Here is a 12,881-nt window from a genome sequence, read left to right on the forward strand (position 1 = left end):
AGAATAACTACAAAGATACAATCTTTTGGTCATACTGCTGTAGACATTTCAATTGAAGGCCATACAAGTACAATCCATGAGTAAAAAGTAATAAAAACAGAAATACACTTTTTTTTTGTTTGTGGTATAAGAGATGAACCTTGAAGAGGCACCACAAGGTGGTTGGAGACAGTACTTTCAGGTTTGCGAGTCTGCAACAGAGGAATAGAGAAGAACAAGATGCAGGAAACTGAAAAAGGAGGTACTTCTAAGAGTCCTATAGACTGAATACAGTGGACAGAAGGGATATAAGGAGAGACCGAATTAGACAAATGAGTAATGAAGTCTGTAGCAGGTAAGGAAGAGAATCTTAAATACAGGCAGAAACATGAATAGATCATGAAATCAAAATACCTGTAAAAATCTGCAATGATAAAGTTATACAAGATCGATTAATTGGCCATATACAATTTCTTGTATTAAGAATTTGTCTTTTTCATATACTCCAACGTGCTCTCCATGAGACAGACACGGAGCTTGGGGTCAGAGCGCAGGGTCAGCCATTTATAATTTATACAAATTCCAGTTGTGCAAATTTTTAGTTTGCTTTTATTATTAAATGTCTGTAGTAAGGTAATGGAATTTATTTTCAAAAGAGATAATCAGACAGCGTTTAAGTTTTGTCCACAAGATGGTGCACTAATAAAAGCTTTCATTTTCTGAGATTTTCAAAATGATCATAAGATTTTGACAAATCTTTTTGTCTGTCAAGAGGTTTTGTTGAACTTTTCATGTATAGTTAAAAAATAGCAATCTTGGGTCTTATAGTAAGCCCTGCCTGTACTCATAAGAAGAGCTTCAATCTCAGTGTTTCCCATTTTATATTTATAGTTTGTTTTTACTGCTTGAATACAACACCCTTAATGATGTTTGGTTTTTCTTTTTCTTTTGCACATTCTACATTGTTGATCCTCCTAGTTTGGCATCATACAGTATAAGAAGTGACTAGTTTGATCATTGGCAAATGTTTGTGGTCTATGAGGTCATGTCAGGGCTTGCCCTTAACAGGCAAACTAGGCGATAGATGTTTAATCAATAAACAAGCCACATTTTCTAACTAGATACGTAGACTACTTGAGGTATTTTAGTAGAAGTTAACAGATTCACGTTTCACATTACTTTCAATGTTAAAATACATTATCTTTGTATTATTTATGTTCTTTCTGGATCTTCCTTTCTAGATATATAATTAAATTAATTGTTCTAATTATTCAAATAAGTTTTGTTATTTGGGATGGGAGTTTATAATTCTTCACGCTTATATTGTGCTTTTTCTGTACACTCCATTTAAAGCGCTGTACAGGTTTACAGGGACTCATCTCCACCAGTGTGTAGCTCACCTGGATAATGCCATAGCGGACCAGTACGCTCACCACAGTGGGGAGGAGAACAGAGTGATGAAGCCAGATTAGAGTGGGGGGATTATTAGGAGGCCACGATGGGTAAAGGCCAATGGAAAATTTGGCCAGGATGCCGGGGTAACACCCCTATTCTTTTCAAGAAATATCCTGGGAATTTTAATGACCACAGACAGTCAGGACCTCGGTTTTACATCTTGTCCGAAGGACGGCTCCTTTTTCCAGTATAGTGTCCCCGTCAGTACATACAATAAAAGCAAAAAATAGTATAGTGAAAGTAGCTAGCAAAGTCACCAGTGCACACAGCTACAGCTGGCAGGCATACAAAACGATAGTGAGGAATAGTGACATAATCAATGACTGTCATGACCACCCCTTTCACAGTGAATCTGAGCTCCTTCCATCAGGGTGTCAATTCAAACTACCCAGATTTCAGTGCAATAGAACAAATAGACTAAGTTATCCTTTGTCTGGCTATTAACCTACTTGATTTGGATAACTAATTGTATACTTTTTTCCATCATTAATGTATGTTATGTATCTATCTCCCACTCAATTTGTTTTTTTCTTTTAAAATATGAAGATCGCATAAGCTACTTACCTGTTTTTCTCGTCATATGCATGTATTTGTTTCTTATTTGGAAACAGGTTCATATTGCATTAAATGTATTGTTTTGTGTCTTGTACCTGCTTGTAATGCAAATTTCCCTCCTGGGACAATAAGATAAGTATATACCGGTATTCAGAAATAGCAAACTTGAGTTTCTCCACAGCAGCTTGACTTACCTCGACCGGAGTCAGCTTCGTGCCTTAAAGTTTAAAAGCTCAATGCTAACAAGGAGGCGATGTAGGAAAATGAACTGTAATAAATGGGATACCAAATAGGAGTAGAAAGAGGTTGATTTTAAATACAGAGGTTGTATTTGGTGGACAAACTCAAAAAAAATATTGACTCAAAATATTTTGAATAATTTGCATTTTAATGTAAAATATTACATTACAACAATATTTGACAAATTATTTGATAGATTTGTCAGAATCATACTAATTAAAAAATCAATCTTAGTCATCAAACAGTACCAAAAACGCTGCTTAATGTTTAAATACAACATTGTAGATGCTGAAGGCCCTATTCCTTTTCAGATTATAAGATACTGTGAAGCATCTATTTATGGGCATGAAGGGATAAGTGCACATACGGTTAAAGATTCATGAGTTTTGTACTTTTCTGAATGCTGCCAAAGTGCTTTCTTGTAAAATGTTTGCCAAAATATGGCATTATATTAAATACATTTTATATTGAGGGGACTTTAACAAATGGCGAGAGTTCATGAACACACCTACTTGTAGGAAGTAAATGAACATCTTATTTGTTTTATTCATGTTATTATTCTATTAAATGTCAGACAAAGTTGACATAAAATTGAATATGGCAAAAGGTAAATCTTAAAGTTGACATTTTCTATACATTTATCAGGTATTCCATTGATTATTAATGACCTAATTATTGTAATCGTGCTTACTATACTTTGAACATTATTCAATTGCTAGATAAAACTATAAGATCTTTTATAGAGCAGACATCAGAGGCTCTTCTGTAGAAAACAGTTGCAAAAAAGTAAGGTTTATATTTTCACTGTGATTCTCAAATGGTGCAAAAAATACTCTTGGATATCCATCGTCCATTATATTGGGCACTTTGTGTTACAGGGGTCTCCTGACCGAAAGAAATTATACACACTGACGAGAGGAAACATGGTCAGAGCACCAAGCATGGAGCCCAGCTGCACCACAGCCCCACACCACACAAGGGCACTGTGGCCTTCATCACGTAGGATCACCCCTATCATCACCTTCACATAGGACAGAGTGAGGACAAGAAGCACCCAGGCAATGACCTAGACCAGAAACAAAATGGTAGAGTATTAGAGCACATTAATACTGTGACCTCTATATCTGAGCTGCTACACACTATGCATACATGCTGTGATTGTAGTGCATATTGAGATCATGAAAGGTGTTGCTCCTGTAATGTACAGGAAATATAATGATGATTATTTTTACCGTAAAAAATCACATTGCATGGTTAGTGTCCAGTAAAGAGTATAGAAAACATTTCCTGCGTGGTTCCTGGCTGCTAGATGCCATTTATCCTGTTTGAAGTTGGTTTTCTAATATGTGAAGATGATGTCTGGATTGATGTTGTCAATACAACCTAGTGTGCAGGTTTTACACCATCGGGTATATTAATGGATGTTTTCCTAATTCATTTAAGTTTCTTTCTGACCTAAGTGATCAAGACTTGAGGAATCCCTTATGATTTATATTTCCACCAATTTTGTATTGCTGAAATGTTTCTAGTTAAGGCAGTTATGAAAAAAATTAAGTTAAAGTTTGAAGGTAAAAAAAAGTTCTATAAACTGTTCCTGTGAATGATTGAGTAAAATTGTTTTTAAATGTTTGGAATCTTGTCTAAATCCTTGAAAAAATATTAGTACTAAATAAAGTCCATTGCAATATTGTAGTATATACTACATTGCATAAATAGAAATCAAATGCTTAATTTTAATAACCGAGATATATTATTTGTCATGAACAGACTGATCAGCAGGGTCTACTGTCAAAGTGGTCTAGTTAGTCTGTTCTATTCTATGCACAATTGTGTGCCCAGTTTATCCCATAAATGTTCAGTGTAACACGGATCTGGCAAGAAGGGTATCCATGCCATAACTATCAAGTTATCTAACCAGAAAGCTTTTCTGTATTGTGCTGAACAGGGTTATTGGACTTATTAGATATTCAAAATAGATGAATGAATATTAGTTCACTTCTGAAACATGCTACTTTGTGGATAAGATTTAAAATGCTGAATAATAGCAGCTTTCTCTACTACTTCTTCTGTGCTCACTATTGTGTTTTTTACTGAAATGAGAAATAAGAAACAGAAAATCACTTTATTAAATATTATACTTTTACTTTCATCATCTTCATAAAACAGAAAGTTTTGGTTGCATTTTTGTCATGATAAACAGTTCTTGTACAGTACCTGTAATTCTACCCTCTGCTAGTCAACGCTAGATAAAGGCACAAAATGTATTCAGTGAAAAAAACTTACTATGAGGAAAGTTCCTGTGCTCTGGTGAACAAGTATCGGGCAAGGACTCAATACTGCCGTGGCCATGATATAACATCCAACCCCAGTGCCGAATGTGGTTAGCCCCGCCATCAGCAATAAGGACCTTAAAGAAAAGGCACACATTTGTAGTTGTGTTGGCAATGAAAGGATAAACACATCTGCAATAATTTTACCCAATTATCCTCTATATGACCTAATATAAAATTAGTATGTGAATGCTTGCTGACCACTAGGGAAAACTGCAATGGGCTTGCATATCTTTGTTAGAATTTCAAAAATGAAAAGAAAACTTTAATATTGATGAAACACTTGAAATAGTATGTGGTGATTCGTACAATTGTATGTGACAAACATTTGCTGTTGATTTTTAAAGCAACCTGCTTGAATTTCTCTAGTGCTTTCCATCCTAAAGGATCATGAATAGGAGAGACACACTTTCTCTACTACAAACGTATAGCATTCTCTGGGTTACATGGAAGCCATTGTCATTGAAAACTGAGGAATTACTACAACAATTTATTTAAGGTAGAGGTTTTAGAAGGTCAGGTTGTACATGATGTTCAAACTGATAATTAGACAAATACACCACAGTTCAATACTCTTTTGAACAGTGGCAGAACAGTGGAGATCTGTGATGACTAAAATAGTCAGGGCAAGTAAGTATGATGATACCTCCTAAAACAGTGTGTCCTGTCACCATGTTGGAGCATTGATTTGGACATTTTCCATTTATTTGGAAAAACTGCAATGTAGTATGTGAAAAAAAGTATGTGTGATGTTTCCAAAATTTCAGTACTGACAAAATCCATCCTTACCTAGTGTCTGAGATCTGGTGCCATCAGGTTATTAGGTGATAACACTGCTGAACACGGCATAAAACTTAGTGAGCTGTGACTCTCGTATTTACACATTAAACACATTTTCACATATTAAATTTCTCTCATTCTGTGACACATGGTTAGCAGCTGTTTTAACTGTTCCATTTCTAAAACTTAGGCAATGGTGCCTTTGGATAAAAACAGTCTGTTATTTAATTGTGGTTATTTACATTACTTTTAATACAAATCATAAAGCAAAATAAAGCAGCTGTTGATTGTAGGTCCAATTATATCCAGGAGATATGCATTACTGATGAATATTTAACCATTTTAGCCATATTTAACCAAATTCATTCATTTTCTAACTGTTTTTTCCAATACAGGGTCACGGGAGAGCCAGAGCCTATCCCAGCAAGCAACAGGAGCAAGGCATATTACACCTAGACAGGACACCGGTCCTTCACAGGGTACATACAGACAAAAACACAGATACACACGCAGCAGGGAAGGTTTTCCCAGTAGCCAATTACCCTACCAGGAGGTCTTTGGACTGAGGGAGGAAACTGGAGCACCTGGAGGAAACCCAAATGAACATGGGTAGAACATGCAAACTCCACACAGACAGCACTCCGGAAATTTCTGGAATAGAAATCAGGGCCCCAGTACTGAGGGGCAGCAATGCTAATCACTGTAACTGTGCCAGCTTTCTAGAAAATAAAGATGTTAAATAAAGTTGAGAAAACCCTAAAGTAATGAAGAAACCCTTGCATGGATTATTAAAAAATCTGTTTAAACTCTTTAAAACTCACCTGAGGGGCAGAATCATGGCAATGAAACAAGCCGCTGGGTTGGCTACAGCTGCAAGAGTAGCAGCCAGGTGGTAGGCACTATTGCCGTAGGGCAGGCAAGAGTAAGACTGGACTGCAGGTAGGACAGCGTTGGTCAGTGCATTGACCCAAGCAAGGACCACAAAGACAAACAGGACTTGCATCCAGCTATACTTCCCAGATCCAAAAGAACTCTTCAGCTCTGACTGGGGACTTTCCAAGGGACTGATCATGGGTTTCTGTTCAGGCTGGTTATTCCGTCTGTGAGCCAGTTCCCTGTTTTCACCATTAGCAACTCCATCAAGGTATCGGTTGTGTTTACATTCCCGGCTTACAGCCGGGTGATAGTTTAAGAGAAGAAAGGCCACCAAACAGACCCCCATCATGAAACTTAGGAAAATGAAAAAGATTTGGGGTGAAAAATTAGCTGGTTGGTACCAGGCTTGAAGTTCAAAGGTGTCTGTGGTACTATTCCAGGTCTCGTTGATGGCATGTGTCTGGTTAACGCACTGGACAACACCGACGCCTTGGATCAAGGCCACCAACCCTGGGACCAGCCCGCTGAGACCCTCACCAATGAAGTAAGTGGTGAGGTACTGGGGCTTCAGACGCATCATGAAGGGCAGGAAAGTCACAGAGGAAGTGCAGTCCACAAGAGAGAGGAAGAAGGTGAGAACTAAGAGAGGAACGCTGCGGGAGTCTCCACCTATGACTAAAGTCTCCTTCCAGAAGAAGGCCAGTAGCAACGTAGCCAGGATGCCCAAGCTGATGATTGTGTAAATGACCGCCACTTCACTTAATTTTCCAGGATAGAAACGGTGCATCAGGGTGACAAACAAGGGTCCCATGTTGGCCAGCTGAATTAGGACGGTGAGATAGGAGGGCAGGTACCATCCTTCTGGAATCTCGGGGACAATGAGAGGGAGCTCCACCCACATGCCGTTAATGGCCACCCAGGAGCCCATTCCAAACAGGCAGGCCAGAGCATGAGTCAGGAGAGACATGGCGGAGCGGCGGTCTCAGCAGTCCCTCTGGGATGCCTTGAGGACACTTCAGGATGTATGGACTGTCTGGCATGGTAACATAAAGGCAATACAGATTTTAGAACCTAAATGTCTATATATAAAGTCAAATGGTATATGGCATTTTATTTAACACAGTCTTCACATTTGACATATTTATCCAATAAATATTTATACCACACATAAACTGAATATGTAATTTTAATCCTACATGACAGAAAAGTCTATGTTTTCATTGTCCTCAATTTATTTAGTGTTATAATGGCTAAGAGATTAAATTACTTCTTTCATGTAACTAAGAACTATTTATTTCATGTAAAGTACTTTAAAAATTTATTATTATGGACCAGTAATATATAATGAAAAAAAAGTTTAGTACAAAGTATGATATCGTGCTCGTTGATGGAGCAGGAAACATAGTAAATCCAATACATTTCCTCGTTTGGCACCTAAACGAGGAAATGTGTATTGTATTTCTTTGAAAGTACAATTTAATTTAGGTAAACACCATGTTGCATAAGGTTCCGAAAGAATTGATCTATTTTTTAAAATAAAAACGAACCTTAAATGTTTTAAAGACTGCTGTGGTGTAACGTTTAAGTAATTCGTGCATTTACACGACATATGAAATTCCTTTCCAAGTTTAATCCCCAGAGACGGTTCCCCGGTATCGTATCCAATTCAGTATGCCTGTGGATACGACAGCAGCAAAAGGAAGACGGGACCAAGGTCATGCGCTCACACGTTTATATCAAGGGAATTGACACGTATCAACAGCTGTTTAATTACCGTCTCCATTTAAAGCTAGGGAACATATTAAAAAGAACAAATAGTATAATCCAGTAGAATCATTTCATTTAAAAAATACCACGTATATTGTAAATATGCATTATAATACATACTTGTGAAAAAAAATATTAATTTTCGTTAATACGATAGCTGGGGTTTACCGATATCGAAAATGTTCTATACATTTTCATTTGAATGCATACTCACACATAAAAACTGAGACCCCCGGATTCATGGAAGCTTACACACGCTATGATGTACAGTACCAGGAAGCGCTTGATTGTCTCCGAGCCTTCCTGCACTATAATTAGAGCCTTTTCATCGTTGCATCATTCTCCTCGAGTAGAATCGAACAGCCAAATGCAGTTAGCCACCCCACTGACTTTGCGTTACATGCACCTGACTGAAAGAGAAGAACCCTACTCATTTCCTGTGCCTGTGCTTTAAGCCTCTAGTCTGGCAACATTCTGTAACCGGCAACACTGAGCCACGTGCTCTCATCTCATGCTGGGCAACTTAACCCTTCCCAGCAGCCCTGACGATGACCGTCAAATTTTCATCTGAGCTAACAAAGAGGGAGGAGAGACTGGCATGAAAAACCTTCCTCATACCTGAGTGAACTGCAGTATGAACGTCATTATCTCATCATCAGAGAACGCCCGTTGCAATAGTAAAGTCTTGAGAACCTTCCCTGTATTTCCACATCTTCTTAAATTCTGTCATCAGACTTTTGAAATACAGAACATTACAAGATGGGAATTTTTTTTTTCACCAGAACTAGATTCTGCCTGAAATGCTAGATATTAAGGTTACCAAAACTTACTTATAGGACAACTTCTATTAGTTGTTGTGTGCTTACCTTGTTTTTTCATCAGCCCCAATCCAGTAGCATTAGAACCTGGTCTGTGAAATTCTTGAAGGATTTGACAGGATCAATTTATCCAAGGTAAAAAGTACACTGTAGTTTTAAACAATTTCTTATTTTCTGTGATATTTGAATAACATAGAGAAAACAATGGTTAGATCCCAGGACGTTTGTGACTTCAGGGAAAAATGCCGGGAATGTTTCATTTTTTTATTATAATTTGCAATAGCAGAACATCCCACATCAAACTGAATGCCGTCTTAGGTAAACATTTAAAAAACGATCCCTTTTCGTGCTCCACATTCTTTAAAGTGGAGGTTCTGAGTCGTTAAAATTATTCTCTTAAAGAATTACAGTTACATTTTGACATAAAAATCACAACTGTGTGTTGTGTGGAGGAGCAGCGCACAGAAGGATGAAATAAAATAATGTTTTAAAGTACAGCAAAGTAAAGGCATTCCACTGGAATTAAACACTAGAAAAGTTAGAAAAATATGTAAGAATGCACTTTTGCTAAGAGTTTGACTTTCTCAACATTATAAAATATCCGTTGAAGTGAAAAAACGACTGATATTAATCAGTTAATTTCAACACTTCCTGTTCCAGTGTTCCTACTCTGACAAAGGAAGCAAAATTAGCCTCTTGTTTTTTTTAATAAAACTCTTAACATACAGTATATACATTTATTTAAACTCATTGTGATTTTTAGGTATTGCACTGCTGTATCTCCAATATAAAAAAAGTTAACAGGTGAAATTTATTAAATTAATTATCAACACTGATCTAATAATCAGTAATAATATTGATAGGTATTGTTTTCGAGGACGTCAAAGACAGCTGTCTTTTCACTTATCAAATTAGCTTTCTCGTAAATAACTTCACTACTGTATTTCTGAATGAGTATTTCTGATTAGTTAGTAGGTACACCTCATAGATATTAACTGAAAAGGAAATATAATGGAAGTAAAGATAATTGGTATTTTAATAAATGTTTATATTTATATAAACATTATATTATATAAACATATAAACATTTATATTTGAATAAACATTCCTGAGCAGTTGATAGGTGACATGAAAAGCATTAAAAAGTTTATGTGTTTCATATACTATGATTTCATTATGGAGACAGATGTGAATTTAGGAATTGCAGTGAACAAGAATTATCAGAGGTATACAGTATACGGTACGTAACATACGTATAAATACGTATACGTATACATAAGAATTACTGGGACACATTGCACAGACATGACCCTATCAGTTATCTCCTATATTTTGTCTATAAGCATACAAATATAGTGATAAATATAATAAGATTAGAACAGTAAGGTTATAATACACTTTTAAAGGAAGGGGATTTACCCACCTTCACATTGTTATGAATTCCTGCTGTGTGTATTATTCATAGTGGTTCGTAGTTAACCATGGTAAGCAGACACAACTAACACTTTGCCCTAGTTAATAATTAAATTAGAAACTGTTGTAATTTTACAGAATAATTTGCAGTTTCTTGGTACTATATTATAAACATGCTGTTTATAATATAGTACCCTGTTATAGGAATGTTATTCGTTTTCTAATTACATTAAATGTGCAAGACAGGTAACATTTGCAGTAATAATAGATACATTTTTGCACGCTTTTACAGCTCAAAGACTATAATTGAAAACATTTGATATTTTATGTCATGACAATAACTACTTTAGATGGTACCGTGGTAAATAATACATGGTTAATAATAATAGTAATACTGAATTACAGTGCCAGCGTCATTTGCTATTTGCTTCTGACTCCAGAGCTGTATACTTACTCACAGTGGTAGCTGAGTAAATGACGGTCCCCTGTGGATGCTTATGTCCTGTGTAATGTAGATGAAGAGAAACTGAGAGGGATTATATTTTCCTTGCTGAGTGGGTGTGCTCAGTTCAACCAACCATAAGCTCTGGTTATTTAACAGCTTGTTATCTTCATGTGTCTGGTTTCTGTCCTGAAACAAACACAGTTAAAACAGTGAGAATCTAAACAGTGCTTTATGACTTATTATAAAATTATAAAGCAAAAGTGTCTTATCTCTGTAATGTCTAAATGCCTTTAAATATTTGGGTTTCAGACAATTTCTTTATGTCATCAAGTGCATTTTTTATATTTTCTATTACTTCTAAAGAGCTGACTAGTCTATAATACTGACGCCACCTTATTTGGTCAGTATTAATCTTAGATTACAATCTTATGCAGTAGTTCTTCATTAATGTAAAGTGATTATTGCCTGCATTAAATATCCATTACCATTGTTATACCAATATTGTTATCCTAAGTTATAGCTAATGCAAAACAAGCAAGAAGTACCCATAGACATATTGAGATATGGGTACACCATAACAGAACTGAGATATTAAGAAGTAATAATTTAGGCATGAATGATTGATGTTTTGGGAAGTAACCATGTAAGTTAGCACTGCTTAAGTTCTGAGTTTAGTTCTGGCCTGGAGCATGCATGGAGGTTGTATGTTCTTTATGTCCAAAAATATGCTGTTTAGATGAATTGGCATCTCTGGCTTATTTCTCCCTAGTGTGTGTGCTATGGGATGGACAGATATCCTATCCAGGGTGTATTGTGCCTTGTTCAATGTCTGACAGAAAATAATCAGAGAATGGATGTATGAATTTAAGTTGTACTCAGTATGAACACAATTATATCCCATGTGAAAATGGTACGGTTAATATTTCAGAATGGTTTTCAAAAATCTTTTCGCTTTCATTTTTTTTAGCCCTTTTTCAGCTTTTAGCTTTTTAATGTTGCTGCAAAGTTGAGCTGTGTGAAAAACTAGAAATGCGTGATTAACATAGTGTCATATCAAAGATGATTTATGGAGCTGAATACAAACAAAGCAGTACTTCCAAGAAGGATGTCACTTACAGTACATTCATCTCAAAGAACCCACTGTTACTAATATTTAACCTCTCTGCTTACTGCATACGTAATATTACCTACAGTATCAAATAGATACTAAGGAAGGGACCTTGTTTTCAAAATTACATGACTCTATCACTTCTAGCTGTGTGTCTGTATTCACCTCCTTGACTCAAGTGTTCACTTTCTTTTTTGGGTTCGTTTGGAGACAGGAGGACTAAACACCACATTTAACCGCTGTCCACTGTTTATTGGTGATCAGGCAAGGGAAACACCAACTCATGGGCTCAAGGGCTTGAATTGGTAAAATTACCAACACATAACACAAATACACCTGGCTCTGACATTAAACAAAAAAGATAGAGCACCAAAGCTGTTAAGTTTTCATTTTTATGATTTTAAGATTTTAAGATTTCCTGATGTCTGTTTAAGAATTTCTACATGCAAATTACATTTTGATTGATGTTTTGTTATTGAAATGAACATTAATTGTACCATAGAATTTTTTAAACATAGTGCCTAGTGTTCAGTTCAAATGGGCGACTTAGGAGGAAAAAAAACTCTTACAAGGGACTTATTTTGTTTTTGTGAAGAGTTAATTTGTATATGAGGAGCAGGAATAAACTCTACATACTTACTGCAACAAGCATTCAGCGTGACACTTTTGCAGTTAACAGTCAGGTCAATGGTTATTTCTTAAGCCTTTTGTTTGAAGTCCAGGAAATTTTAAGCTGTAATGCAAGTTAAGAACATAGGATCAGTGTCAAATGAAAGGAGGCCATTCAGCCCAACTAACCCATTTGATGAAAGGGAACAAATAGTGCACATATTGAGGAATGCAATATTTAAATATATACATATAATTAGATGTTCTGGTTAGTTTTGGGAAAACTAAAACTTTTTTAAAAAATCAGTTATGTTTACTTAGTCATTTATGTCCATTCTGTGTGAAAGAAGAATGCCATCCCCTTTAAGACCAGGCTTACTGAAAACTTTCAGACCTCTAGAAAACACAATCAGCATGGAGGTTGTAGGTTCACCCTGTGTTCACGTGGGTACTCTGGTTTCCTCCCACAGTCCAAAAACACACTGATAGGTTAATTGGCTTCTGGG

At 36.2% G+C, this 12,881-nt stretch overlaps 1 protein-coding gene across 9 annotated transcripts; it reads right to left on the reverse strand.

Moving 5' to 3' along the window:
- Positions 1-2,356: 2,356 nt before the first annotated feature.
- Positions 2,357-12,477, reverse strand: slc52a3-2a (solute carrier family 52 member 3-2a). Of its 9 annotated transcripts, none has more exons than XM_015357556.2 (7): positions 12,407-12,477; positions 10,672-10,844; positions 8,849-8,974; positions 8,197-8,392; positions 6,161-7,248; positions 4,513-4,636; positions 2,357-3,295 (listed from the first exon to the last, which is right to left on the reverse strand). In XM_015357556.2, the coding sequence occupies exons 5-7, from the start codon at positions 7,180-7,182 to the stop codon at positions 3,083-3,085; spliced, it is 1,359 nt and encodes a 452-aa protein (XP_015213042.1). In that variant the 5' UTR covers positions 7,183-7,248; positions 8,197-8,392; positions 8,849-8,974; positions 10,672-10,844; positions 12,407-12,477; the 3' UTR covers positions 2,357-3,082. The 9 variants fall into 9 exon arrangements, with proteins under 9 accessions (XP_015213042.1, XP_015213043.1, XP_015213044.1 ...); XM_015357557.2 differs by having other exon boundaries at positions 10,668-10,844; XM_015357558.2 differs by lacking the exon at positions 8,849-8,974.
- Positions 12,478-12,881: the final 404 nt, after the last annotated feature.

Source organism: Lepisosteus oculatus, chromosome 10, assembly GCF_040954835.1.
Source record: "Lepisosteus oculatus isolate fLepOcu1 chromosome 10, fLepOcu1.hap2, whole genome shotgun sequence".
Lineage (NCBI taxonomy): Eukaryota > Metazoa > Chordata > Actinopteri > Semionotiformes > Lepisosteidae > Lepisosteus > Lepisosteus oculatus.